At 35.8% G+C, this 27106-nt stretch overlaps 3 protein-coding genes across 3 annotated transcripts; all 3 read left to right on the top strand.

The window, feature by feature from the left end:
- Positions 1 to 6457: 6457 nt before the first annotated feature.
- On the top strand, positions 6458 to 7831 carry LOC142338311 (uncharacterized). Its single transcript, XM_075388000.1, has one exon. The coding sequence runs from the start codon at positions 6481 to 6483 to the stop codon at positions 7654 to 7656; it is 1176 nt and encodes a 391-aa protein (XP_075244115.1). The 5' UTR covers positions 6458 to 6480; the 3' UTR covers positions 7657 to 7831.
- A 2281-nt stretch (positions 7832 to 10112) lies between these two features.
- On the top strand, positions 10113 to 12109 carry LOC142338310 (uncharacterized). Its single transcript, XM_075387999.1, has one exon. It carries the CDS (start codon positions 10720 to 10722, stop codon positions 11932 to 11934), a length of 1215 nt encoding a protein of 404 aa, XP_075244114.1. The 5' UTR covers positions 10113 to 10719; the 3' UTR covers positions 11935 to 12109.
- Positions 12110 to 14391: 2282 nt separating this feature from the next.
- LOC142338309 (uncharacterized) lies at positions 14392 to 16388 on the top strand. Its single transcript, XM_075387997.1, has one exon. It carries the CDS (start codon positions 14999 to 15001, stop codon positions 16211 to 16213), a length of 1215 nt encoding a protein of 404 aa, XP_075244112.1. The 5' UTR covers positions 14392 to 14998; the 3' UTR covers positions 16214 to 16388.
- The last annotated feature ends 10718 nt before the right edge of the window (positions 16389 to 27106 follow it).

Below are 27106 nucleotides of genomic sequence, written 5' to 3'. Positions count from 1 at the left end.
GTTGTCAGGCTCAAAACATTTTCTGGCACGCAGAGAAAAATTCAATAATCTTGTTGCCATTGTTCTTCGACCAGCCTGTCACCGACGACGCTCACCAGTTGTAATTGCTGCCAACTCGGGAGGCTAGAAGCGGCATCGGAGAGCCAGGAGGACTTGACACTAACTGCGCTTGGTCGCTCGCTGCTGTCAAGCCTCTGGGAAATGAAGATTTGAAGAAAATTGGTCTCATCAAGTTTAGAATTACGCAAGATGAATAAAACAAACCCTCGACTCAAGAGAACAGACGTTCACAAAAAAGATATTCTTCGCTCTTTACCAGAAGGCAGATGTCCAATTGTTGGCTTGACATCAGAAAAAGTAGCCTCAAACTAGCTCACAGCCTCGCCAATAAAACGCCACTTCTTTAATTTGACAAAATTGGAATTCAATGACGTTGTGGAGAAAAATGAACGCAAACGCATGATCTCAACTGTGCGAAGAGCTGTTATACACCCTTGCTCCAACGCTAAATTAGAGAAACTGTTGCAAAAATAATGCCAGAATTATGCTATGACATCGAAATTAAGCCATCATTTCAGTAACTAGAAGGCCAACGCCTTAACAACACATGTAGCACTGATAGCAATGCTCGACTTCACATCAAAGCAAACGGATTGTGGGGTTCTAGATTCAGCAGAGTTTTCTTCGACGTGAAAATTTTTCCATCGGCGAAGTCGTCCAAAACAGACCAACAAAATCTACAAAAATCACGAGGCAAAAAAATCCAAAAATGTGAACACGTAAATTTGGAAAACGAAAGACGTAGTTTTAACAGCTCAAGTTTTCATGCAGTTGAGGTGCAGGGTTCTCAGCAGCACGCGCTATAAAGCAACTGGCAACAAAAACCTCTGAAAGAAAATGTGACACATATTTGGACTCAAAAACATTTATAAGTAACTCACTCCTACGCAGCGCAATTATCTGGGACGGAAGGCTAGACTCAAAATTAGTTTAGTTTTGTTTCAAACTTCGGAGGAGGCTCTAGGTCCTATCCTAATGATCTAAGTTTAATAACAATTTGTTCTTGCTGTAAATTGAGATAAGCTGCTGTGATGTTTTTTGGCTCACTCTTCCGTCCATTGATTGGATCATACCTCATTCTCTGAAGATCAACTTCTCGTCTTTGTTTTGATGCTTAGAGTTTTAACTCTTTTTGGGACCTAATTAAATGTGTAATGCTGCAAAGAAAATGAATTGTCAATTAAAAATTAAGTTGATTTAAAAAACGAATGTTTTGAATATTGTATCCATCATCATGTTTGCGAAAAACTGGCTCTCATTCAAACAAAATTATATACAAAGTATATAAACTTGTCCTGGGCTCTATTTTATGGAAGTCTCCAAAATGAGTTACAGCAACGATGATTTTTCGAAATTGTTTACAAAAATTTACAATCATTATTCCGGAGTTTTTGAAATTCCAGAAGATCTTGTTTTCAATTCCTGAAAAAGGGGTTTTTATTTTCATTCCTATTTGTTGTTATCGCTTAGTTGTTGGGGTCAAAAAAATTTCAAATCAAAACGTAACAGAGTAGTTTTTGAGTTTTAGAAGTCAAGTTTTGCATTCGAAGTATTACTTAAGTGTCAATTCGGCTCCCAATAGTCGCGCGCTCTCATTGAGTTGCGGTTTTCAATTTTTGTTGTAGGTCGTTTAATTTCTCATTAGCTTTTGAAATCCGCAAAATGCATCGGGAATGTCCCATTCAATATTTTGCGCTGTACCACAACATTCGAAAAGGTGTTGTTCAACTGGGGAATGTTTATATTGGTGTCATGGCAGCTGCCCCTGCGCAGTATTTTATATCTTTAATTAATTGAGCGTGATACTTGATAAAAATAAAAAAATGTTAGAATTAAAAATTTAGAAAAATTGGTTTAAATAAATGAAGGTTCAATAGAGTGGTTAGCAATGTTGGAAGGTTTTGTTGTAGTAGTAGTAGTAGTAGTAGTAGTAGTAGTAGTAGTAGTAGTAGTAGTAGTAGTAGTAGTAGAGGTAGTAGTAGCAGTAGTAGTATTAGTAGTAGTAGTAATAATAATAATAGTAATAGTAGTAGTTGTAGTAGTAGGAGTAGTAGTATTAGTAGTAGTAATACTAGTAGTAGTAGTAGTAGTAGTAGAAGTTCAGGCTTTTGGATCTTCCCAGGGGTGCTCAGAGGCAACCTTCTTTTGTTTCCTAATTCTAATAAATTTTTTATTGCGGGTTGCACATCCCATGTTCACATATAATTCTCCACTTGCATTTGTTGTTAAAGTCATTTTTTGGAGAAATTCCAGTAGATGTCACTCACAGTTTTTTTGCTCGATAGTTGTGTGGAATTAAATGGAACTTTGGAAAAGGTCTTGTAAATTAGTTTGGCTCTGTGAAGGAATTTTTCATTAGTCTTCCTTAGACGATTTCTTTTAATTTTCATTCCCCTCTTGCGTTTTGTCTAGTCTTTTCAAAGTCTTGGTATTCAAAGTTTACTTTGATGTCAAAATTATTTTCAAGTAACGATAGTAAAGGTAAATCGTGCATTTCGACATACAAGCTTAGGTGCAACAGATTAGGTGCTATTAGCTTTTCTTTGTAGGTGCAGTTCCTTCCACTTAGTATCCATGAATTGGCTCGTTTTTGTAGGTTTTCAATTTCCTCCATCTGCTGTCTGTTTGAGAGCCAAGCTGAGAACAGTATGATAGTATTGGTACGACATAGACAGTGTAGGCATTCAATTTACTTTTTAATGAGGCGCTGTCGGTCATGCTTCCTTCTTTTGGTACAAGGCTTTTGTTGCTTTCAAACACCCGTGATTACAGTTGCTATTCCAATTAAGATTTTTAGAGACAATCAAACCAAGGTCCCGTTGACAATCAACCTCTCCTAGCTCCCGATTTTTTAGTGAGGCTTTTTTCGTTTTCTACTAAAAACTGATGATATCGAAATAAACCCGGGACCAATTTTGCCATATGCACATATAATGAAAAAGTTAGAAGTATTTGAATCCAGAAAAAAAATCAACATCAAAACAACAGAAATTTAGCTGGACAACACTTGCTGTTGAAAGAACTCATTCAAGACATTGGTCACAACTGCATATATGTGTTTAGTGAAACATGGTTGTCACAAAATCATCCACAAGATTTTTGGCATGTAGATAAGCAAAACTTTGTCTGTTTTCGAAAAGATCGCATCCAAACAACAAAAACAAAATATGGTGGTATTATAATGTACATTCCGAAATTTTTAAAAACCTCGTCTCCACGATGATTTCAACTGCTTTCGGGATACACATTTTGAAAGTTTATGGGTTGAGTTGAGCACAAAAAAAGTAATGCTTACTAATTTTGTCATACTGTCCCGAAAAACACTTGCAAAGATGTTTTTGGAAATATGGTCTTGGGAATTGATCTTGCTGTGGCTGAAGGAAAATCTGCTATAATTGCTGGAGTCTGAAACCTAAACTGTTTTGCAAATTGCAACAGAATTTTGCTAGAATCTGTAATTTCTCCATATGATCTTAAACCATCGAATACTGATAATGCTACAAGAATGACTAACTCATCTTCAACTCTTATTGATTACATTATAACAGACGATTAGGAAACAGGCACAGTGGCAGATAAAATTTTGAAAACTGATCATTTTGCAACAATCACAGCTCCTAAATCAGTGATGCTAAAATCCAAAACAACAAAGAAAACATTTTTTGACAAAAAAAATATTCAGCCATAGCGTTCCAAAATTTTATTGAAAATTTGGACTGGAGACACTTTTACGGTGCAGTAACGGGAGATATGAGGTTATTAGAATTTCAAAGAATTATTGAAAGAGCATTAGCACTATATGCGCCAATTAATGCCTGTTATATTAGAAAAGACAAACCAAAGTTTTTGCTTCAAGAAAAATGGCTATGTGAGGAACGAAAAAAAACATTTTTCAAAAATTAGAGGTAACAAAACTAAAAAAGATTTATCTCGCCAAAAAGAAAAACAACATCTCTCAAGTTTTATGGAGTTAAACAGTGAAAAAGCCAGGTGAAACTTCATTCAAGAATTTTGTAATAAAGAAAAGAGTCAAACAAGAATTCACTATTTATTAAACATTTTTGGTAATAAGATAACAAAGCCTATGAAAATTGCAAATCTTCTAAATAAAAGATTTTTACTCTAGGATAGTTCATTGGCTTACAACAAACAAACAACATTTCTCCTAAATCTGCTCCGAGAAAGTGTTTCACAATCCGATATATAACATCCAAGGAAACAATTGTGCTCATAGATTCATTGAATACGAGTAAACCACTCGGTCATTTAAACATACCTGCTTGGGCAACAAAAGATGCTAAAGCAGCGCTAACAGAACCACTATGCTATCTAAGTAATCATAGGGAAAATTTCCAGAAGATCTTGAAAAATCTTGTGTAACTCTACTCTTCAAAAAAGGAAATCCCGAAGACCCACTCAATTATAGACCTATTTCTGTCACTTCTGCTCTGTCAAAAATTTTGAAAAAGAGTTCAGTTCACAGATCACAAGTTTCCTACAAAGTGAGCAATTATTGTCTATTAGTCAATTTGGTTATAGAAAACAAATTTCAACAATTGATGCTATACTGAAATTGACAGAACATATAAGATTAGAACTCAACAAGAAAAAAAAATGTTACAGGTGCGTTTTTAGATCATTCAAAGGCTTTTGATTCTATAAACCACAAAATACTGTTAAGGAGACTTGAGAATTTGGGTTTTGACGAACATGCTACCAATTTAATAGATCTCAGAGAATGGTCCTAAATGGAATTGAATCAGATTGGATAAATTTGAAACAGGAGTTCCAAAAGGTACTATCTTAGGACTTCTATTATTTAACTTTTACGTCAACGATTTAGCAAAGATTTTAGAAAAAGATTGCACGGTCGTTCAGTATGCAGACGACAATTTTCTTTTTACATCCGACACTGATGAAATATCGTCCCATTGAAGTCCCATTTAGTGGTAAACAAACAAAAAGCAGAATATTTTGTGTTCAGCACCAGGAAGAGGTCAACAAATACTGTTCTGAACATCAACAACGAAAGAATAGCAGAATCAAATAGTGTGAAGTATCTTGGCGTAATTATTGATAGCAAAATAAAATTTGATGGAGAAGTGAAAAAGATTCTTCAGAGAATGGCTTGTGGAATAAAGGTTTTGAACACACTAAGTAAAAGTTTACCAGAGAAAATGAAAATCTTATTGCTTAGTGTATTAGTAATAAGTCATCTACATTCTTCCGCTTTAATTTCGATAGGGTTGCAAAAGTCATTACTCACAACTTTAGAAAAACAATTGAATTGGGGAATAAAAACCGTTTTTAATAGGAGAAAATACGATCGGTCCACAGATCTCAAACTTCGCCTTTAAATATTGCCGGTCTCTCTTTTCTCTTGAAATATCATTGCTCAAATTATTTTTTTTTTCGCTTACTCAGCAACGATCTTCCTGCATATAAAATTGAACCTCTCTCTACCTTGAGAATAAAACAACATGACAGGTAAAAAAAATAGCGTTCGATATATAATAAAGAACGATAAGTTTTTAACTGATTCTATTGCACCAGCCATTCCAATTTATAATAGCCTGCCTTCTAAAATAAACTGAAAACAAAATCGAAAGCTTTCTTAAGAGAAGAACATGGAGAGCATTAGATTTTAATTTTTTTTTAAATCTTCATGATGTACATATTAAATTGTGAGAACATTTTATAATCGCATTTTAGGCAATTTTTTACTAATGTAATGTCACATTTTAGTTTTGTAATTTACATTGCTCTTCTACCATTTGTTTTTTATTCTTATGTGTACCAGAGGAAATTAACAATGTTCTTTTTTAGAGAGAGAGAAGTTTACATTTTGATGCACTTCGTGTCATGTGATTTCAATCGCACCAGTTTTCGATTCCTTCCACGTTCTTTTTCACTTCTTCCTGTTTTACGCTAATCAGTTTGAAGTCGTCTGCGAAACCGAAATATTCAATGAGAGGAGTTTCTGATGCACGGTCAATTATGAAGATGAAGAGAAGAGGACCTAAGACTGACCCTTGTGGAACACCGCTAGTGATTTCTAATTTTTCAGACAATGCATTGCTAATATGTAAATTTATAAACTACATGCAATTCCAAGTTTTTATCAAACGATGATTTCAGGGTGGGCAAGCCAGTTTTCAATTTTCTAGTGAAAAATGTATCTGTCAGAAAGTTGTTAAATTTTTGGGATCTATTCTGTTTCGATATAAAAAACAAACGTTTTCGAACATTGCGTTGATCGTCAGGTCTACTTAAAACTGATTCACAATCGAATAACATTATTTTCAAAAGGATTTGACCTGGAGCCCCCAAGTTGACAGACTACCCTTTTAGGAAAGGGGCTTTCTTTTAATCGACTTTAAAATGTTTAAGAATTGGCATGGTTTTTTTTCTTGAAAACGGATGAGTAATTATATAATAAAATGGTTTGCAAGAATGCAATTGCATTTTTGCCGTCGGATCGAATTTTCAACAACATCGTCGTGTAGCAAACCTTGCGTGCTGAAAAAGGCTTCGGAGGAGACTGCTAAACAGATCTCCGATGAGCATCGCAAAGAAGAGTTAATTGATGAATATGGTCGTGTTCATAACTATCTGAGAATATCGCTTACAGAAAAGTGTAATCTGAGATGTCAGTACTGTATGCCCGCTGAAGGAGTCTCCTTGACACCCAGTGCGAAACTAATCTCGCCGGAAGAACATATATATCTCGCAAGTTACTTCGTGAAAGTATTTGGAACCAGAAAAATTAGGCTAACAGGTGGCGAGCCGCTACTTCAGCCAAATCTTGTTCGAATTATTCATGGAATGAACTTGTTGAAGAATGATGGATTAGAAAGCATTGGAATGACGAGTAATGGAATTGCATTGGAATCGAAGCTAGAGTCCTTAAAACAGAGCGGCTTGGACCGTTTAAATATTAGCCTCGGTACTCTACATGAAGAGAAATATTCTTTCATCACAAGACGGAAGGGCTTAAAATTAGTGTGGAATACCATTTGGGAAGCAATTCGACTGTCTATGTTCCCATTGAAAATAAACTGTGTTGTTATGCGAGGTTTAAATGATGAAGAAGTTGAGAACTTTGTCGCACTAACTCAAAACTATCCGATTGATATACGATTCATTGAATACATCCCATTCTCAGGTAACAAATGGCGAACATCAAAGCTAGTTCCGATGCACGAGAGTCTTGACCGAATTTGTTCCAAGTTTTCAACCATAAAGAGATTGAAAAATGATCGTCATGATACAGCAAAATCGTTCCAGGTAGATGGTTTTGTTGGTACCTTTGGGTTCATATCGTCAATGAGCAACCATTTTTGTGCAGGTTGCAACCGACTCAGGATCACTGCTGACGGCAATTTGAAAGTGTGTCTTTTTGACACAAACGAAGTTTCTTTAAGAGATGTTATCAGAAATGAGCAGCTAACCCCAAGAGAACTTCATGAGAGTATCAAAAAGACTGTTTCAGCTGCTGTCAAACTTAAAAATTTCAGTCACGGAGGTCGAACCGATGAAATAAACTCAGGAAAATTGGATCAAGGCAATAGATCCATGATATTAATTGGAGGCTGAAACTGGGATGTTCCTTTTCGTCATTCTGAACTACATTTGTTCTGGTGCTATAAATCTATCCTGTAAAATTGTATTCATGATTTTATGCTTTTGTTTTGGACTATATATAGTCAAATTGATATCTTATATCTGATTAGGTAATTATTTTTTCATAATTAAATTACAAAATAGTTAACATTTTTCCATAATAGGTTGACTCCATTAGCAGTGCTAGATGTGTTTTTCATGCTGCGAGTTAAGCTTGCGTATGTCATTTAATCGACTTTTTTTCATTTCTGTGAATGCAATACGCGTTGGTTTGTTGACTTGAGGGAAACCAGAATGCTCTCATAAGTACCTGAATTTTCAAAACATTAACAGAATGAAAGCATGCGTGTGATGCAACTTTTCAAATTCGTGGAATTAGTTTCAAGCATGCAATTTTTCTTAACCATTTTTAATTCGGTGATGTGCATTTGAGGAAATTTGGAAGACCACTACCTACGAATGGAAAAGAACTGAATTTGATCTGCAAATCTGAACCTTTCTTCAGATTGATCTCCCCTTGTCAACAGAAGAATGATTAGATCTAGTGAATCAGAAGAATGATGTGAGGTATCTGGTTCAAAAACAACCTAATTTTTAATTGTTCTCAAACGAAGTTTGTAGCAATTATATTAGTCCCGTTTGTCTTGTGCAATTTTTGGTACTACCGACTTTTCCTCCGGCCATTTGACTTTTCTTCCTCGCGGGCACTAAAGCCCGGAGGGCATTAAGTTGCTGAGCAGTTCTCAAATATTTGTCTCGAAGTGTACGAGTTACCCAAACTGCCGAGTAAACATAAAATCAGGGTGTGAGCGGCTGTTAATGATTAGGCAAATCCAGATTGTTACTTTTTGCTTAAGACTGGGTTTAATGTTATGTTCATCTCATAAACGAAGTACTTGTAAAGTATTGCAACTATTTAACCGCCACAAGAAATGTTAACATGACTATGTGACTACTCGAGGAATGAACCCATTCGCCTTCAAAAAAATCGTGTCAATTAATCACAATCTGAAATTGTTGATATTTTACTATGCTCTTTTCACTGTAACATTTTCAGTGAAAATTTGGGAATTTTTTTCATTCTGAAGAAGGGTACCATAAAAAGCTATTCAAACGTATATTTCATTTCATAAGAAAACTGAAATGTTGAAAATTAAAATGATGAATTATTGTCTATTAGTCAATTTGGTTATAGAAAACAAATTTCAACAATTGATGCTATACTGAAATTGACAGAACATATAAGATTAGAACTCAACAAGAAAAAAAATGTTACAGGTGCGTTTTTAGATCATTCAAAGGCTTTTGATTCTATAAACCACAAAATACTGTTAAGGAGACTTGAGAATTTGGGTTTTGACGAACATGCTACCAATTTAATAGATCTCAGAGAATGGTCCTAAATGGAATTGAATCAGATTGGATAAATTTGAAACAGGAGTTCCAAAAGGTACTATCTTAGGACTTCTATTATTTAACTTTTACGTCAACGATTTAGCAAAGATTTTAGAAAAAGATTGCACGGTCGTTCAGTATGCAGACGACAATTTTCTTTTTACATCCGACACTGATGAAATATCGTCCCATTGAAGTCCCATTTAGTGGTAAACAAACAAAAAGCAGAATATTTTGTGTTCAGCACCAGGAAGAGGTCAACAAATACTGTTCTGAACATCAACAACGAAAGAATAGCAGAATCAAATAGTGTGAAGTATCTTGGCGTAATTATTGATAGCAAAATAAAATTTGATGGAGAAGTGAAAAAGATTCTTCAGAGAATGGCTTGTGGAATAAAGGTTTTGAACACACTAAGTAAAAGTTTACCAGAGAAAACGAAAATCTCATTGCTTAGTGTATTAGTAATAAGTCATCTACATTCTTCCGCTTTAATTTCGATAGGGTTGCAAAAGTCATTACTCACAACTTTAGAAAAACAATTGAATTGGGGAATAAAAACCGTTTTTAATAGGAGAAAATACGATCGGTCCACATATCTCAAACTTCGCCTTTAAATATTGCCAGTCTCTCTTTTCTCTTGAAATATCATTGCTCAAATTATTTTTTTTTTCGCTTACTCAGCAACGATCTTCCAGCATATAAAATTGAACCTCTCTCTACCTTGAGAATAAAACAACATGACAGGTAAAAAAAATAGCGTTCGATATATAATAAAGAACGATAAGTTTTTAACTGATTCTATTGCACCAGCCATTCCAATTTATAATAGCCTGCCTTCTAAAATGAACTGAAAACAAAATCGAAAGCTTTCTTAAGAGAAGAACATGGAGAGCATTAGATTTTAATTTTTTTTTAAATCTTCATGATGTACATATTAAATTGTGAGAACATTTTATAGTCGCATTTTAGGCCATTTTTTACTAATGTAATGTCACATTTTAGTTTTGTAATTTACATTGCTCTTCTACCATTTGTTTTTTATTCTTATGTGTACCAGAGGAAATTAACAATGTTCTTTTTTAGAGAGAGAGAAGTTTACATTTTGATGCACTTCGTGTCATGTGATTTCAATCGCACCAGTTTTCGATTCCTTCCACGTTCTTTTTCACTTCTTCCTGTTTTACGCTAATCAGTTTGAAGTCGTCTGCGAAACCGAAATATTCAATGAGAGGAGTTTCTGATGCACGGTCAATTATGAAGATGAAGAGAAGAGGACCTAAGACTGACCCTTGTGGAACACCGCTAGTGATTTCTAATTTTTCGGACAATGCATTGCTAATATGTAAATTTATAAACTACATGCAATTCCAAGTTTTTATCAAACGATGATTTCAGGGTGGGCAAGCCAGTTTTCAATTTTCTAGTGAAAAATGTATCTGTCAGAAAGTTGTTAAATTTTTGGGATCTATTCTGTTTCGATATAAAAAACAAACGTTTTCGAACATTGCGTTGATCGTCAGGTCTACTTAAAACTGATTCACAATCGAATAACATTATTTTCAAAAGGATTTGACCTGGAGCCCCCAAGTTGACAGACTACCCTTTTAGGAAAGGGGCTTTCTTTTAATCGACTTTAAAATGTTTAAGAATTGGCATGGTTTTTTTTCTTGGAAACGGATGAGTAATTATATAATAAAATGGTTTGCAAGAATGCAATTGCATTTTTGCCGTCGGATCGAATTTTCAACAACATCGTCGTGTAGCAAACCTTGCGTGCTGAAAAAGGCTTCGGAGGAGACTGCTAAACAGATCTCCGATGAGCATCGCAAAGAAGAGTTAATTGATGAATATGGTCGTGTTCATAACTATCTGAGAATATCGCTTACAGAAAAGTGTAATCTGAGATGTCAGTACTGTATGCCCGCTGAAGGAGTCTCCTTGACACCCAGGGCGAAACTAATCTCGCCGGAAGAACATATATATCTCGCAAGTTACTTCGTGAAAGTATTTGGAACCAGAAAAATTAGGCTAACAGGTGGCGAGCCGCTACTTCAGCCAAATCTTGTTCGAATTATTCATGGAATGAACTTGTTGAAGAATGATGGATTAGAAAGCATTGGAATGACGAGTAATGGAATTGCATTGGAATCGAAGCTAGAGTCCTTAAAACAGAGCGGCTTGGACCGTTTAAATATTAGCCTCGATACTCTACATGAAGAGAAATATTCTTTCATCACAAGACGGAAGGGCTTAAAATTAGTGTGGAATACCATTTGGGAAGCAATTCGACTGTCTATGTTCCCATTGAAAATAAACTGTGTTGTTATGCGAGGTTTAAATGATGAAGAAGTTGAGAACTTTGTCGCACTAACTCAAAACTATCCGATTGATATACGATTCATTGAATACATGCCATTCTCAGGTAACAAATGGCGAACATCAAAGCTAGTTCCGATGCACGAGAGTCTTGACCGAATTTGTTCCAAGTTTTCAACCATAAAGAGATTGAAAAATGATCGTCATGATACAGCAAAATCGTTCCAGGTAGATGGTTTTGTTGGTACCTTTGGGTTCATATCGTCAATGAGCAACCATTTTTGTGCAGGTTGCAACCGACTCAGGATCACTGCTGACGGCAATTTGAAAGTGTGTCTTTTTGACACAAACGAAGTTTCTTTAAGAGATGTTATCAGAAATGAGCAGCTAACCCCAAGAGAACTTCATGAGAGTATCAAAAAGACTGTTTCAGCTGCTGTCAAACTTAAATATTTCAGTCACGGAGGTCGAACCGATGAAATAAACTCAGGAAAATTGGATCAAGGCAATAGATCCATGATATTAATTGGAGGCTGAAACTGGGATGTTCCTTTTCGTCATTCTGAACTACATTTGTTCTGGTGCTATAAATCTATCCTGTAAAATTGTATTCATGATTTTATGCTTTTGTTTTGGACTATATATAGTCAAATTGATATCTTATATCTGATTAGGTAATTATTTTTTCATAATTAAATTACAAAATAGTTAACATTTTTCCATAATAGGTTGACTCCATTATCAGTGCTAGATGTGTTTTTCATGCTGCGAGTTAAGCTTGCGTATGTCATTTAATCGACTTTTTTTCATTTCTGTGAATGCAATACGCGTTGGTTTGTTGACTTGAGGGAAACCAGAATGCTCTCATAAGTACCTGAATTTTCAAAACATTAACAGAATGAAAGCATGCGTGTGATGCAACTTTTCAAATTCGTGGAATTAGTTTCAAGCATGCAATTTTTCTTAACCATTTTTAATTCGGTGATGTGCATTTGAGGAAATTTGGAAGACCACTACCTACGAATGGAAAAGAACTGAATTTGATCTGCAAATCTGAACCTTTCTTCAGATTGATCTCCCCTTGTCAACAGAAGAATGATTAGATCTAGTGAATCAGAAGAATGATGTGAGATATCTGGTTCAAAAACAACCTAATTTTTAATTGTTCTCAAACGAAGTTTGTAGCAATTATATTAGTCCCGTTTGTCTTGTGCAATTTTTGGTACTACCGACTTTTCCTCCGGCCATTTGACTTTTCTTCCTCGCGGGCACTAAAGCCCGGAGGGCATTAAGTTGCTGAGCAGTTCTCAAATATTTGTCTCGAAGTGTACGAGTTACCCAAACTGCCGAGTAAACATAAAATCAGGGTGTGAGCGGCTGTTAATGATTAGGCAAATCCAGATTGTTACTTTTTGCTTAAGACTGGGTTTAATGTTATGTTCATCTCATAAACGAAGTACTTGTAAAGTATTGCAACTATTTAACCGCCACAAGAAATGTTAACATGACTATGTGACTACTCGAGGAATGAACCCATTCGCCTTCAAAAAAATCGTGTCAATTAATCACAATCTGAAATTGTTGATATTTTACTATGCTCTTTTCACTGTAACATTTTCAGTGAAAATTTGGGAATTTTTTTCATTCTGAAGAAGGGTACCATAAAAAGCTATTCAAACGTATATTTCATTTCATAAGAAAACTGAAATGTTGAAAATTAAAATGACGAATTATTGTCTATTAGTCAATTTGGTTATAGAAAACAAATTTCAACAATTGATGCTATACTGAAATTGACAGAACATATAAGATTAGAACTCAACAAGAAAAAAAATGTTACAGGTGCGTTTTTAGATCATTCAAAGGCTTTTGATTCTATAAACCACAAAATACTGTTAAGGAGACTTGAGAATTTGGGTTTTGACGAACATGCTACCAATTTAATAGATCTCAGAGAATGGTCCTAAATGGAATTGAATCAGATTGGATGAATTTGAAACAGGAGTTCCAAAAGGTACTATCTTAGGACTTCTATTATTTAACTTTTACGTCAACGATTTAGCAAAGATTTTAGAAAAAGATTGCACGGTCGTTCAGTATGCAGACGACAATTTTCTTTTTACATCCGACACTGATGAAATATCGTCCCATTGAAGTCCCATTTAGTGGTAAACAAACAAAAAGCAGAATATTTTGTGTTCAGCACCAGGAAGAGGTCAACAAATACTGTTCTGAACATCAACAACGAAAGAATAGCAGAATCAAATAGTGTGAAGTATCTTGGCGTAATTATTGATAGCAAAATAAAATTTGATGGAGAAGTGAAAAAGATTCTTCAGAGAATGGCTTGTGGAATAAAGGTTTTGAACACACTAAGTAAAAGTTTACCAGAGAAAACGAAAATCTTATTGCTTAGTGTATTAGTAATAAGTCATCTACATTCTTCCGCTTTAATTTCGATAGGGTTGCAAAAGTCATTACTCACAACTTTAGAAAAACAATTGAATTGGGGAATAAAAACCGTTTTTAATAGGAGAAAATACGATCGGTCCACATATCTCAAACTTCGCCTTTAAATATTGCCAGTCTCTCTTTTCTCTTGAAATATCATTGCTCAAATTATTTTTTTTTTTCGCTTACTCAGCAACGATCTTCCAGCATATAAAATTGAACCTCTCTCTACCTTGAGAATAAAACAACATGACAGGTAAAAAAAATAGCGTTCGATATATAATAAAGAACGATAAGTTTTTAACTGATTCTATTGCACCAGCCATTCCAATTTATAATAGCCTGCCTTCTAAAATGAACTGAAAACAAAATCGAAAGCTTTCTTAAGAGAAGAACATGGAGAGCATTAGATTTTAATTTTTTTTTAAATCTTCATGATGTACATATTAAATTGTGAGAACATTTTATAGTCGCATTTTAGGCCATTTTTTACTAATGTAATGTCACATTTTAGTTTTGTAATTTACATTGCTCTTCTACCATTTGTTTTTTATTCTTATGTGTACCAGAGGAAATTAACAATGTTCTTTTTTAGAGAGAGAGAAGTTTACATTTTGATGCACTTCGTGTCATGTGATTTCAATCGCACCAGTTTTCGATTCCTTCCACGTTCTTTTTCACTTCTTCCTGTTTTACGCTAATCAGTTTGAAGTCGTCTGCGAAACCGAAATATTCAATGAGAGGAGTTTCTGATGCACGGTCAATTATGAAGATGAAGAGAAGAGGACCTAAGACTGACCCTTGTGGAACACCGCTAGTGATTTCTAATTTTTCGGACAATGCATTGCTAATATGTAAATTTATAAACTACATGCAATTCCAAGTTTTTATCAAACGATGATTTCAGGGTGGGCAAGCCAGTTTTCAATTTTCTAGTGAAAAATGTATCTGTCAGAAAGTTGTTAAATTTTTGGGATCTATTCTGTTTCGATATAAAAAACAAACGTTTTCGAACATTGCGTTGATCGTCAGGTCTACTTAAAACTGATTCACAATCGAATAACATTATTTTCAAAAGGATTTGACCTGGAGCCCCCAAGTTGACAGACTACCCTTTTAGGAAAGGGGCTTTCTTTTAATCGACTTTAAAATGTTTAAGAATTGGCATGGTTTTTTTTCTTGGAAACGGATGAGTAATTATATAATAAAATGGTTTGCAAGAATGCAATTGCATTTTTGCCGTCGGATCGAATTTTCAACAACATCGTCGTGTAGCAAACCTTGCGTGCTGAAAAAGGCTTCGGAGGAGACTGCTAAACAGATCTCCGATGAGCATCGCAAAGAAGAGTTAATTGATGAATATGGTCGTGTTCATAACTATCTGAGAATATCGCTTACAGAAAAGTGTAATCTGAGATGTCAGTACTGTATGCCCGCTGAAGGAGTCTCCTTGACACCCAGGGCGAAACTAATCTCGCCGGAAGAACATATATATCTCGCAAGTTACTTCGTGAAAGTATTTGGAACCAGAAAAATTAGGCTAACAGGTGGCGAGCCGCTACTTCAGCCAAATCTTGTTCGAATTATTCATGGAATGAACTTGTTGAAGAATGATGGATTAGAAAGCATTGGAATGACGAGTAATGGAATTGCATTGGAATCGAAGCTAGAGTCCTTAAAACAGAGCGGCTTGGACCGTTTAAATATTAGCCTCGATACTCTACATGAAGAGAAATATTCTTTCATCACAAGACGGAAGGGCTTAAAATTAGTGTGGAATACCATTTGGGAAGCAATTCGACTGTCTATGTTCCCATTGAAAATAAACTGTGTTGTTATGCGAGGTTTAAATGATGAAGAAGTTGAGAACTTTGTCGCACTAACTCAAAACTATCCGATTGATATACGATTCATTGAATACATGCCATTCTCAGGTAACAAATGGCGAACATCAAAGCTAGTTCCGATGCACGAGAGTCTTGACCGAATTTGTTCCAAGTTTTCAACCATAAAGAGATTGAAAAATGATCGTCATGATACAGCAAAATCGTTCCAGGTAGATGGTTTTGTTGGTACCTTTGGGTTCATATCGTCAATGAGCAACCATTTTTGTGCAGGTTGCAACCGACTCAGGATCACTGCTGACGGCAATTTGAAAGTGTGTCTTTTTGACACAAACGAAGTTTCTTTAAGAGATGTTATCAGAAATGAGCAGCTAACCCCAAGAGAACTTCATGAGAGTATCAAAAAGACTGTTTCAGCTGCTGTCAAACTTAAATATTTCAGTCACGGAGGTCGAACCGATGAAATAAACTCAGGAAAATTGGATCAAGGCAATAGATCCATGATATTAATTGGAGGCTGAAACTGGGATGTTCCTTTTCGTCATTCTGAACTACATTTGTTCTGGTGCTATAAATCTATCCTGTAAAATTGTATTCATGATTTTATGCTTTTGTTTTGGACTATATATAGTCAAATTGATATCTTATATCTGATTAGGTAATTATTTTTTCATAATTAAATTACAAAATAGTTAACATTTTTCCATAATAGGTTGACTCCATTAGCAGTGCTAGATGTGTTTTTCATGCTGCGAGTTAAGCTTGCGTATGTCATTTAATCGACTTTTTTTCATTTCTGTGAATGCAATACGCGTTGGTTTGTTGACTTGAGGGAAACCAGAATGCTCTCATAAGTACCTGAATTTTCAAAACATTAACAGAATGAAAGCATGCGTGTGATGCAACTTTTCAAATTCGTGGAATTAGTTTCAAGCATGCAATTTTTCTTAACCATTTTTAATTCGGTGATGTGCATTTGAGGAAATTTGGAAGACCACTACCTACGAATGGAAAAGAACTGAATTTGATCTGCGAATCTGAACCTTTCTTCAGATTGATCTCCCCTTGTCAACAGAAGAATGATTAGATCTAGTGAATCAGAAGAATGATGTGAGGTATCTGGTTCAAAAACAACCTAATTTTTAATTGTTCTCAAACGAAGTTTGTAGCAATTATATTAGTCCCGTTTGTCTTGTGCAATTTTTGGTACTACCGACTTTTCCTCCGGCCATTTGACTTTTCTTCCTCGCGGGCACTAAAGCCCGGAGGGCATTAAGTTGCTGAGCAGTTCTCAAATATTTGTCTCGAAGTGTACGAGTTACCCAAACTGCCGAGTAAACATAAAATCAGGGTGTGAGCGGCTGTTAATGATTAGGCAAATCCAGATTGTTACTTTTTGCTTAAGACTGGGTTTAATGTTATGTTCATCTCATAAACGAAGTACTTGTAAAGTATTGCAACTATTTAACCGCCACAAGAAATGTTAACATGACTATGTGACTACTCGAGGAATGAACCCATTCGCCTTCAAAAAAATCGTGTCAATTAATCACAATCTGAAATTGTTGATATTTTACTATGCTCTTTTCACTGTAACATTTTCAGTGAAAATTTGGGAATTTTTTTCATTCTGAAGAAGGGTACCATAAAAAGCTATTCAAACGTATATTTCATTTCATAAGAAAACTGAAATGTTGAAAATTAAAATGATGAACCAGCCACCACCATAATGGAACGTGTGGCATATGAAGTACGCATAGGGGGAGGTAAAATTTGAAATCATTTTTGGTAGCTGCGAAAGCTGAAAGCTGCTAATATAGATCTCCCCTTGGATTTTTTCAATGAAACTTTTTGAATTGTATTGAGTCGCTGTCTTTTTCATTAAGATCTGTTTTTGAAGTCAAATTGGAGTTAGCGAATTCAAATTGGGTTGATCAAAGTCAGGTTGGACTGATCAAAGTGAAAATGGGTGTGTTAGTTAAATCACGCTGAAGTAGTAATGAAAGCGGCTTTATGAAGTGAATTGCTGTTCTGAATTTAAATCATAGTGAGAAAATTGGGATCTTTTCCGTTTGTGCCCCCCCCCCCCCCAGCTTAGTGGGCGTATATTACTTGCACCCCCCAGACGCACGTGTCATATTTTTACATAATGATTTACTATGTTATTATTATTATTATTATTATTATGAATTCGTGGATATGCCACTGGGGAATCACACCCCGCGTTTACAATCTAGGATTGGCACGACAGTTTGTACATAAACAAATAAAAATCCAAGTACAGGGATTGTTTTCAGTCCAATGTCTATTAAAATAACTCCACATGTATTCAATAAGTTTGTTCTTCAGATTCTCCGGGTTAAAGAAATCAAGAGCTCTTTGCACGACGTTTATTCTGAATCCAGTCCTATACCAAAAATTTTGCCTCTGTATTTCAAATCTAGTGTCTGGAAGCACAACACGTCTCCTTCTACCGCTGTTGGTGATGTTGAATTCTTTCGAAAAGTCGACATTGTACCTTCCTTCCAAGATGTTACTGAAAAGTAGAATGTCTTTAAGCACTTTAATGTAGAGTGGTGGTAATAAGTTTGATTTGATCAAAGCATCCTTGTAGTCAAAATTTCCGCAAATCCACTTCAGAACCTTTTTATTGAATTTTTCAATTATTTCGAAATTCGTTTTTCTTAGTTCCCAGCATTCGGATGCAGATAGCATCGACATTGATATTATTGATCGGTATAGGTCGACTTTACTCTTGGTGCAAATGATCGGGGACGTACTTCTTCTCAACCGAAAGAACGATTTTCTGGCCATTCCAACTCTTACTTTCACATGCTCGTTCCAATTTAGTGATTCATCCATGAACAGGCCAACGTCACGAACAAGGCTTTTGTGGTTTAAATTTCTTCCATTCATAATAAAACAAAAATCTTCTAGGGTGTTCTTATTTCTACCGTACTGAAATTCGCTAATGGAACATTTTTTCAAGTTAAATAGTAGATGGTTTTGCACACTCCAGTTGTGAAGGGCTTGTAAATCCGTTTGCAGTTTTTCTAAGGATTCTTGTTCAGGTCTCCCATTGTAAAGAAGTTTTAAATCATCAGCAAATAGTAAGGCTAACGATGAGAAAACAGCATTGGGGAGATCGTTTATGTATATCAGGAAGAATAATGGTCCCAATACCGATCCCTGTGGTACTCCAGATGTTACAGTTCGCTCATTTGATAGCTGGTCACCTATTCGCACTTTCTGTGTTCTTCCTAATAAATAGTTTTGTATTAGTTCGAATAAAGCCTTGGAGATGGGAATTTGAAGTAACTTTTTCATCAGGATACTATGTTTTATTTTGTCAAACGCTTTGGAGAAATCAAACAAAATAAATAAATTAACAGAATCTCTCGAGTTCAAGTGTGAGTAGTACAACAGAACGTCTTGGCCTAAAACCAAATTGGAAATTGCTTATTCGATCAGCAAACGCAGTGTAGAGTGGTGCAAAGATAAATTTTTCAAATAATTTTGCGACAATGTTTAATAGAGTAACTGGCCTATAGTTCGAAACTTCTCTTTTGTCACCATCTTTGTATATCGGACTGACAATACCAGTCTTCCAAGCAGATGGAAATTTGCGCAATCGCTTGATATTACAGAACAAGTTTTTCAGGGACATAGCTATTGATCCCCCGCATCTTTTAAACAATAAGGGTGGTATCGAATCTTGACCTCTGCTCTTCGAGATTTTAAGTGACTTTAGCTCTGTTTTGATTAAATCTTCCGTAATTAAGATGTCATTTTCCCCGAAATTATGCTGTTCACTTGGTTCGAAGTATTCATAACCGTCATCAGTCACTACCGTAGCAAAGTAATTATTGAAAAGGTTTGCTTTCTCGAGATCTGTGCTAGCTTCCCTTTTCAAGTTTTCAGATTTTATGACTGGTGGTAGACTATCCTTTTTCAGGCTTTTCAAATATTTGTAGATTCGTCCTTTGTGTCTGCTGGCAAAAAGCTTTTGCTCGTACTCGACTCTATCGTTTATTTGCAATTGATTACATTCCTCAGTGAGCTTTTTCAGTTTTTCAGACGTACACAGTCCCTTTTTCTGTAGTTTTCTTCGCTCAGTTTTAATCTTGTTCATGTGATGGGATGTCTCTGCTGATGTCCATGGAGGCAGTAGTTGTCTATTTTTAGTTCGAACAGGAACATGTATTTCGATCAGTTTAAATATCCATTCATACCAGAGATTCGTGTTAACATCCACATTGCTATAGCAGTACGGCTTGAATGGGTTGGCAATAATAGCCTCATTCAACGCATCAAAATCACAATTGCAGTAGCTAAAATATCTCGTTGATGAATTTTCTGAAACTTTACTATTAATGGACACATTAATCGTGATGGGAAAATGGTCCGAAAACCGAGAAAGATTTCCGCACAAAGTTGTATCATTGATGATTGAATCTTCATTGCACAACACAAGATCAAGACAGCTTTTCTTTGTTGTATTGAAATCGATGTATTGTTTTAAATTCATATCGAACAGAAGCGAAACAATCTGATTTTCATAATCGTTGGCAGAATCATATGTACTCCAGTTAGTGTGAGGCATATTGAAGTCACCGGATAAGAGGAGACGCTTGCAGCACGTTTCCTCAAGGAAGCGGAATAACTTCTGTAAATCCTCAATAGATATCCGGTATTTGCTTCCCGGCGGAGGGTTGTAGAGAACCGCGATGTAAAAAGGTTCTAGGCCAATTAACTTGGTAACGCGAAGTGAAGATTGAACTGATAAGGGTAATTCAGCCACACTAATTTCCTCGGATTTGATTGTTTTCTTCACAGCTACCAGCACACCGCCGTGACGAGACGCATCTGATTCAGTTGATCTATCGCCTCGTATAATATCATAATCGGGAAGGAACAGTTCAGCACTTTTTATCTCAGCAGTGAGCCATGTCTCAGTTAAAAGTAAAACGTCGAAATCAAGTCTGTATACATAGTCAGCAAATTTAATTCTTTTGTTCAAGTCGATCAAGCTTCTTACATTGTATAGTAAGATATTGATAGATTTTAGTCAGAAGCCAGATGCAGCAGCGTTTGAAACCGTTTTTCTGCGGCGTTTTTGAACCTGTAGCTGACTTGCAGTTCCCCTAATTGTGTATCTGTAGTTTATTGAGTCGTCTCCGTCCTTCTTTTTAGCTTCCTCAATCATTGAATTTATTTTTTCGCGGGTCTGTCTTGAGTAGTCATGAGAAACACTGATCAGTTGGAGTGTCGAATGCGATTCCTTCAAATTTCTCAATGATCTAAAGATGTTAATTTTATCCCTTTTCTCTTTGAGGACAATTTTCAGCGGTCTCGCTTTTGGTGAGCCTTCATTGCTAACTTTCCCAATTCGTATAACTTTTTCTATTTGATTTTCGTCCAGATCAATCCTTAAGCCCTCTTCGCAGAAATGAAGAAAGACTTGTAGGTCCACACTTTCTCTTTCCTTGGGAGTTTCGAGTTTGCTTTCTGGAACATTAAATAGTACCAGATTATTCTCCCGTTTTTCATTGTCCTCCTTTTCTTGTTCCTGCTGTTGTAGAGTTTCTTTCATTATTTTCTTCATGTTTGGTATGGGAGTCGATACATTGCTTTTTTGCCATGATGTCTTAATTTGATCCGGTATCTGCTGCTGTTTTTCAATGACTAAATTGATTTTGTTCTCAAGCTTTTGTTCAATATGCAACATTCTTTCATCAATGAATTTCTGCACTGTGTTTTCAAGCTTATTCTCATTCAGTTGCCGATCAGTTAACTGCTTTTGTATGCAGGCTAGCTTACTGCCAATTTCATTTATATCATCGGGTCCATCTCTGAGGAGTTTTTTACCATTTTCTTCGCAGTCTTTACACAACCAAATAAGCCCTGAAGTTTTTTGCAGACATCTAAGGACACTTGTAGCAATGCCGGAACAATCACCGGCGTGGTACCAGCAACCACATTTAAAACACGAAACTGATCCATCTTTGCATTCAAGATTACAGGTACCACATGGGTACTTCGTTGATTGAGTTCTAGCTTTATCTCCCATTTTCAAAGAGTTCAAGAGTACAAGAGTTCAAGAGTACAAGCCCCTTCCTACCAGTTAAGGTTGCGAAGGCACTTGTATTTATACAATTTCGTAAAAGTCTGAGAAAAGTCTGAGCCCCTTCCTACCAGTTAAGGTTGCGAAGGCACTCTAACAAAATCAAAATCAAACAACACACTCGTGCTTATAACGAAAGATAAACAGATCGAATAACTGTACCGTTTAGAAATCGTCAGAGCCCCTTCCTACCAGTTAAGGTTGCGAAGGCACTCCAACAAAAACCAACAACACAGTCAAACAATCAAAATTTACCTATTGAGCTGTTTCTTTCTTCCGTTTCGCTCTTTCTCTCTCCTTCTTTGATGGCTTGTTTTTCTTTGGCTTGCACTGTTTCGACCTCTTCTTCTTGTCGCTCTTGTAAAGGCTTTTCAAGTTCTTTCTGTGCCGCCAAACAGTTGAGAGCAGTCGGGCTTCAAGTTCAGTGGACGGGTGGGTTTGTTTTAGGTCGTCTAATACTTTGAAATCTTTACTCTTGCGATGGGATAGAAGGTTTGATTTAACGTCTAATATGGTGATTTTGCTCTCCAACAATTTGCGAAAAATGTCAGGGGCTCCCTCACGTCTACAATACACAACGGCTTCGATTCGATGACTGAATTCACGCAGTATTTCGAGTAACTTTTCAGCACTTATGGCCCTGTAGTTGTTGCTTTTGTGTTTGTTTATCGAATTACTGATAACGTCGTGCCAAATTATAACTTTGTGCTTTCTGGCAAGTATACCCTGTCCTCTCAGTAGAGTTTGTAACACCTTCAATGGGTTGTTAGCGTTCTCGTTGAAGCTGAGCCCCCCAAGACTGTAACTTCTGCCAACTAATTCACTTCTGAATTTGTAGGGTATCCTTTTGATTGTGGCATTCAGTGAGCTTGCACCAATTATGTAAACCATATATGCCGGCCTCTAAAATCCCTTTCACGAAAAGGGCTCACAATAATCCGGTCTTTTCAAACAAGCACTGAAACTATTTAATAAGACGTGCCCTGTAACTGGGGGCATAACGTACTGGTGGTGGAGCATAACGTACGGGGGGTGGCGAACAAACGGAAAAGATCTGAAAATTGAGTTAGTACAAGTTTATGACAGCCTGTTGGTTGACTTCTCTTTTTTCCGCGTGACTTTCATGGTTAAATCTCAAGGCGATAAATTTGTTACTGTTGGTATTCATCAACAATTAGTGATGTTTTATGCCTTTCTGTTTCTTTTATTGTCTGATAGCGTAGACTGATTAATCACGTCACATTGTTTTTCTCGTGGGTCAATCATAATTCTGTTTATTTCAATTGAAAATTTTTGTTTTTTATAACTATATCATTGTTTTTGAAGTTAGGGTATTATTGTAAACGTTTGTGGCTGTTTTCTTCTAGAACGCGTGTGTGACCGTAACATTTTTTCCATTTCACTTCCTGAAATGTGACTTTAACGCTTGACTTATTAATTTTTTGAGTAATTTGAATTATATGCAAGCAGAAAATAGGGCTCTTGCTAAATTAAAACCGTTTGTAAGCAATGTACCCACATGGCACGTGTAGCGAAGATGAAAATGTCCCCGACTCTCTGCCGAGAGGCTGCTGTTTCGAACCGCTCCGAATTTAGAATTTTTGAACAATAAAAATTTTACCTGCCTATGCCCCCTTCTATATTGTTTGCCTCATCACCAGACGTTCGAGAGCAATTCGTCCGACGTTAATTAGTTCACAATTTTATATAATATTAGCGAGTTTTTGAGTTTTGCGCGTATAATGCTGTCCTATAAGCTTTGTCTCCATGATGACAGTTTGCCTTCTTTTGTTCGTCTTATTAGTTTAGTTAGTCTCATTAATGACCGATCACTTCTAACGTGAAAGTAAGCCGATTCATTTTTTCTATTCATTTTCAAGGTTATGCGACGGTAGGGCCCAGGGATCTTATGTGCGTGCAAAACATTTCAATCAAACTTACCATTACTAAGCAGTATAATTTTGATTGAAATGTTTTGCACGCACATAAGATTCCTGGGCCCTACCGTCGAATAACCTTGAAAGGTTATGGGCCCAGAAAATTAAAATCCCTACGATTAATAATCAAAAAGGGGAAAAGTAACGCGCATTTTTGATCTTTTGCCTGCGCGATTTTTTTGAATCTGAAAAGCACAAATTTTTTGATATATTCGAAGATATTCTGCAAACATTGTATTCTGCAGTATTCAAAGTATAGAAAGTCGAACTTGAAACTGCAAGTTGAAGATATCGAAGATATTCATTGGTTGGTATATGTCAATTTTTTTTGTAACTGACAAAAGTTTTTTTTAACAGACAATATTTAGAAAGAGAAAAACGAGAAAATATTCTACAAAAAACAATGCAAATCTGATATCACGCCGACAGTATATACACAGTATTTGTTGTATTCACAGAATATATTGCAAGTTTAAGTTGGGCAAATGAAGATCTTTTTTTGTATTGAAATTTTTTTAATATAAACAAACAATTGTCAGAAGAATATTGACAACTACTCATCTCGGATACACGCAATTCTGGAAGTATTCATGCAGCAAGTTTTTGTTTAATATTGACGGGTTTTGCAGTAATCTAATAGTTTCTTTGATACACAGCAAACAATTTTGTAATGAAAGTAGTGTTTGCCTTTTCTGGCTAAAACCAACACAATTTAAGGGGATTTTTAACATATAGAAAACACCAGTCACTCCAACAATTTGAAATCTTTGGATTTTTGATTCCGATGTATAACATTCAAGCGAAATTTGTTTTTCGGAACATGTTCTAACTATTGCAATTTTCATTTGAAATATTAACATAACATTGGAAGTTTCTTTACACAGTGCGATACATAAAAATGTGTGATCAGTCGTGTAGAAGTAAAGGTGCTTATTTCTCTGGAAAAGAGCAGGACTTTGCTTATTTCCAGGATCAATTTGAAGTAAAGATGTTTAACATGAAACTTTTGAGAGTTTTGAAAGGGCAATGTGATGAAACTGAGTTTGAGGAAAATTTGAAACCTAATGCTTCCGAGGAAGCTAAACTTAGAAATAAACAGCAAGCTCGGGAAAAATTTGATGAGTTAAAGATGCGTGTTTGGTGTGAGATCATACAATCACTTGACAAACGTTCTGCAATGTTTTTGAGAATGAAATTTGAGTTTTCCGATGGGATAATTGAAATTAGTCAGGAAAAATTCATTGATAACCTTCTGATAAAATTTGGAATGAGCGACTGCAAATGTGTATCGACACCGCTTGCAGAAAAACAAAAGTTCACTAAATTTGCACAGACTGATAAACCTGATATTGATAATACAACTTATCGCAGTCTGGTTGGGAGCCTTAATTATTTAGCACAATCAACACGACCCGATCTTTCACAAGCGGCGCATGCTTTAAGTTCTTTTCTCGAAGTTCCATAAATGGAGCATTGGATTGCAGCTAAACATGTACTAAGATATTTAAAAGGTACGAAACATCTTAATCTAACTTTCAGGAAAGCGACATCGGTGGATGACAATTTGGCTGGTTATAGCGACTCTGACTGGGCTGGGAACATTGACAATCGTAAAAGTACAACAGGCTTTTGTTTTAAGATGTGTAAAAATTCTGGCTCAATTAGTTGCGCAAGTAAAACCAAAAATAGTATTGCTACATCTTCAGCAGAGGCTGAAGTTTACGCATGTGTTTCAGCTGCTCAAGAATTAGTATACTTGAAGGGTATTTTAGCTGAACTCAACCATCATGTACCAAGCCGACCTAGTTTGTTTGTTGATAATCAAGCCTGTATCGCACTAAGTAATCAAACTTCTCACCATAGTAAAACTAAGCATTTTGCAATCAAAGTACATTATCTTAGGGATTTGTGCGAGAGAGGTGAACTGAAGTTAGAGTATGTTCCTACAGACAAACAACCAGCTGACATACTAACAAAAAATCTCGGTAAAATTAAAACCGAGAAATTCCGGCAACATCTTCTTGGTAGCTGAAGACATAAAGGTGACATCCGAAAGGGGGGTTTAGCCTATTTTTATTCGAATAAAAATAGGCTAAAAAGTTAGTCTCATTAATGACCGATCACTTCTAACGTGAAAGTAAGCTGATTCATTTTTTTATTCATTCCCATAAAATATTAAAATTTTGACAGTTTTTGTTCTCCTTGCTGTGTAATGACTTAACCTCGATAATACCAGTCCTAGATTTTCTTGGGAGCAAAAATGAAATTAATTGCTTTTTCTGCTTGTACATTTCTTCGTAGTGAAATTGGTTAATTTCAAAAACGGTTAACGGTTTTATTAAATGTGCACTTGAGTTTTTTGTTTAAAATATTCAATGCATTTTTGAGGTTTGCTCGTATATGTTATATTTAGTTAATCTCCTTATCTCAATGGCAACAAATCACAGTGGTTATCTAAGGATGTATGATATAGTCCGTTTTGTAGTGTCAGCTTTTATCAATTGTTTTCATTTAATTAGCTAACAGTTTTTCTAAACAGTTTGTATATGAATCAATTTCATTTTTTGGTGGCTTTGTCACTTCCCATAGTATCTGTTTTCTAGCGTAGAACAGGTCGATGTGTTTATTGATTTCAAAATAAAGTTTTTTTACCCTTCCCGCCTTTTCAAAAACGTTTTGGTCGTTGCCCTTTTCTCAATCTTTCGGCAAACAAAATGATTTTAGAATTATTTTGTTTTTTTTTGTTGACTATCAAAGGCTGTTCTGACAGTAAATTGTCAATAAGCAGGTGATTAGCTCGCTAATTTCAAACTCGTGACTTTTATCAATCCGAAATATCGTCTCAAATTTTTCATTGCTCTTTTTAGATGGCGAATTTAAAGTCAGATCCTAATCGAAAGCTATTTGCGCTTATTTGCTATTTCAGTCTAAAACAACTGGAAGCGTGACAACAGTTTGTAGGAAAACCATGTTTCTATTGCATTCATCGTTTTAATGAGACTACAGGTCTGTAGCTTTCGCTGCTATGCTTCAGCAATTATTTCGGTTTTCGAACGTTTTCTGATGACTTGGTTCAGAAAATTACAAACCAGCGCGCGTCAGACTTTAGAGTTTTTAAGGAACTCTATGCAAGCCTTGAACCTTTCAACTTGAAATCCTACACACAGAAGAAAATTCAAGAAGCTGTAGATACTGAAAAGTTTTCTTGAGCTGCTAAGAAATCAGTCGTCAAACAGAGAGAAAGCAAGACTGCAATCACTCTGTTTGCCTCATTCCGGCGAATGGCTTGCCGCACCTCCAGTTCCTGCCTTAGGTCTCCATCTGAGTCCCAGTGAATTTCAAATTAGTGTCAA

This window comes from Convolutriloba macropyga, chromosome 4 (assembly GCF_964194025.1).
Source record: "Convolutriloba macropyga chromosome 4, txConMacr16.3, whole genome shotgun sequence".
In the NCBI taxonomy this organism is placed as follows: Eukaryota; Metazoa; Xenacoelomorpha; order Acoela; family Convolutidae; genus Convolutriloba; species Convolutriloba macropyga.
Note: the sequence above shows the minus strand (reverse complement) of the source record. Positions and strands in the feature narration are given on the sequence as shown.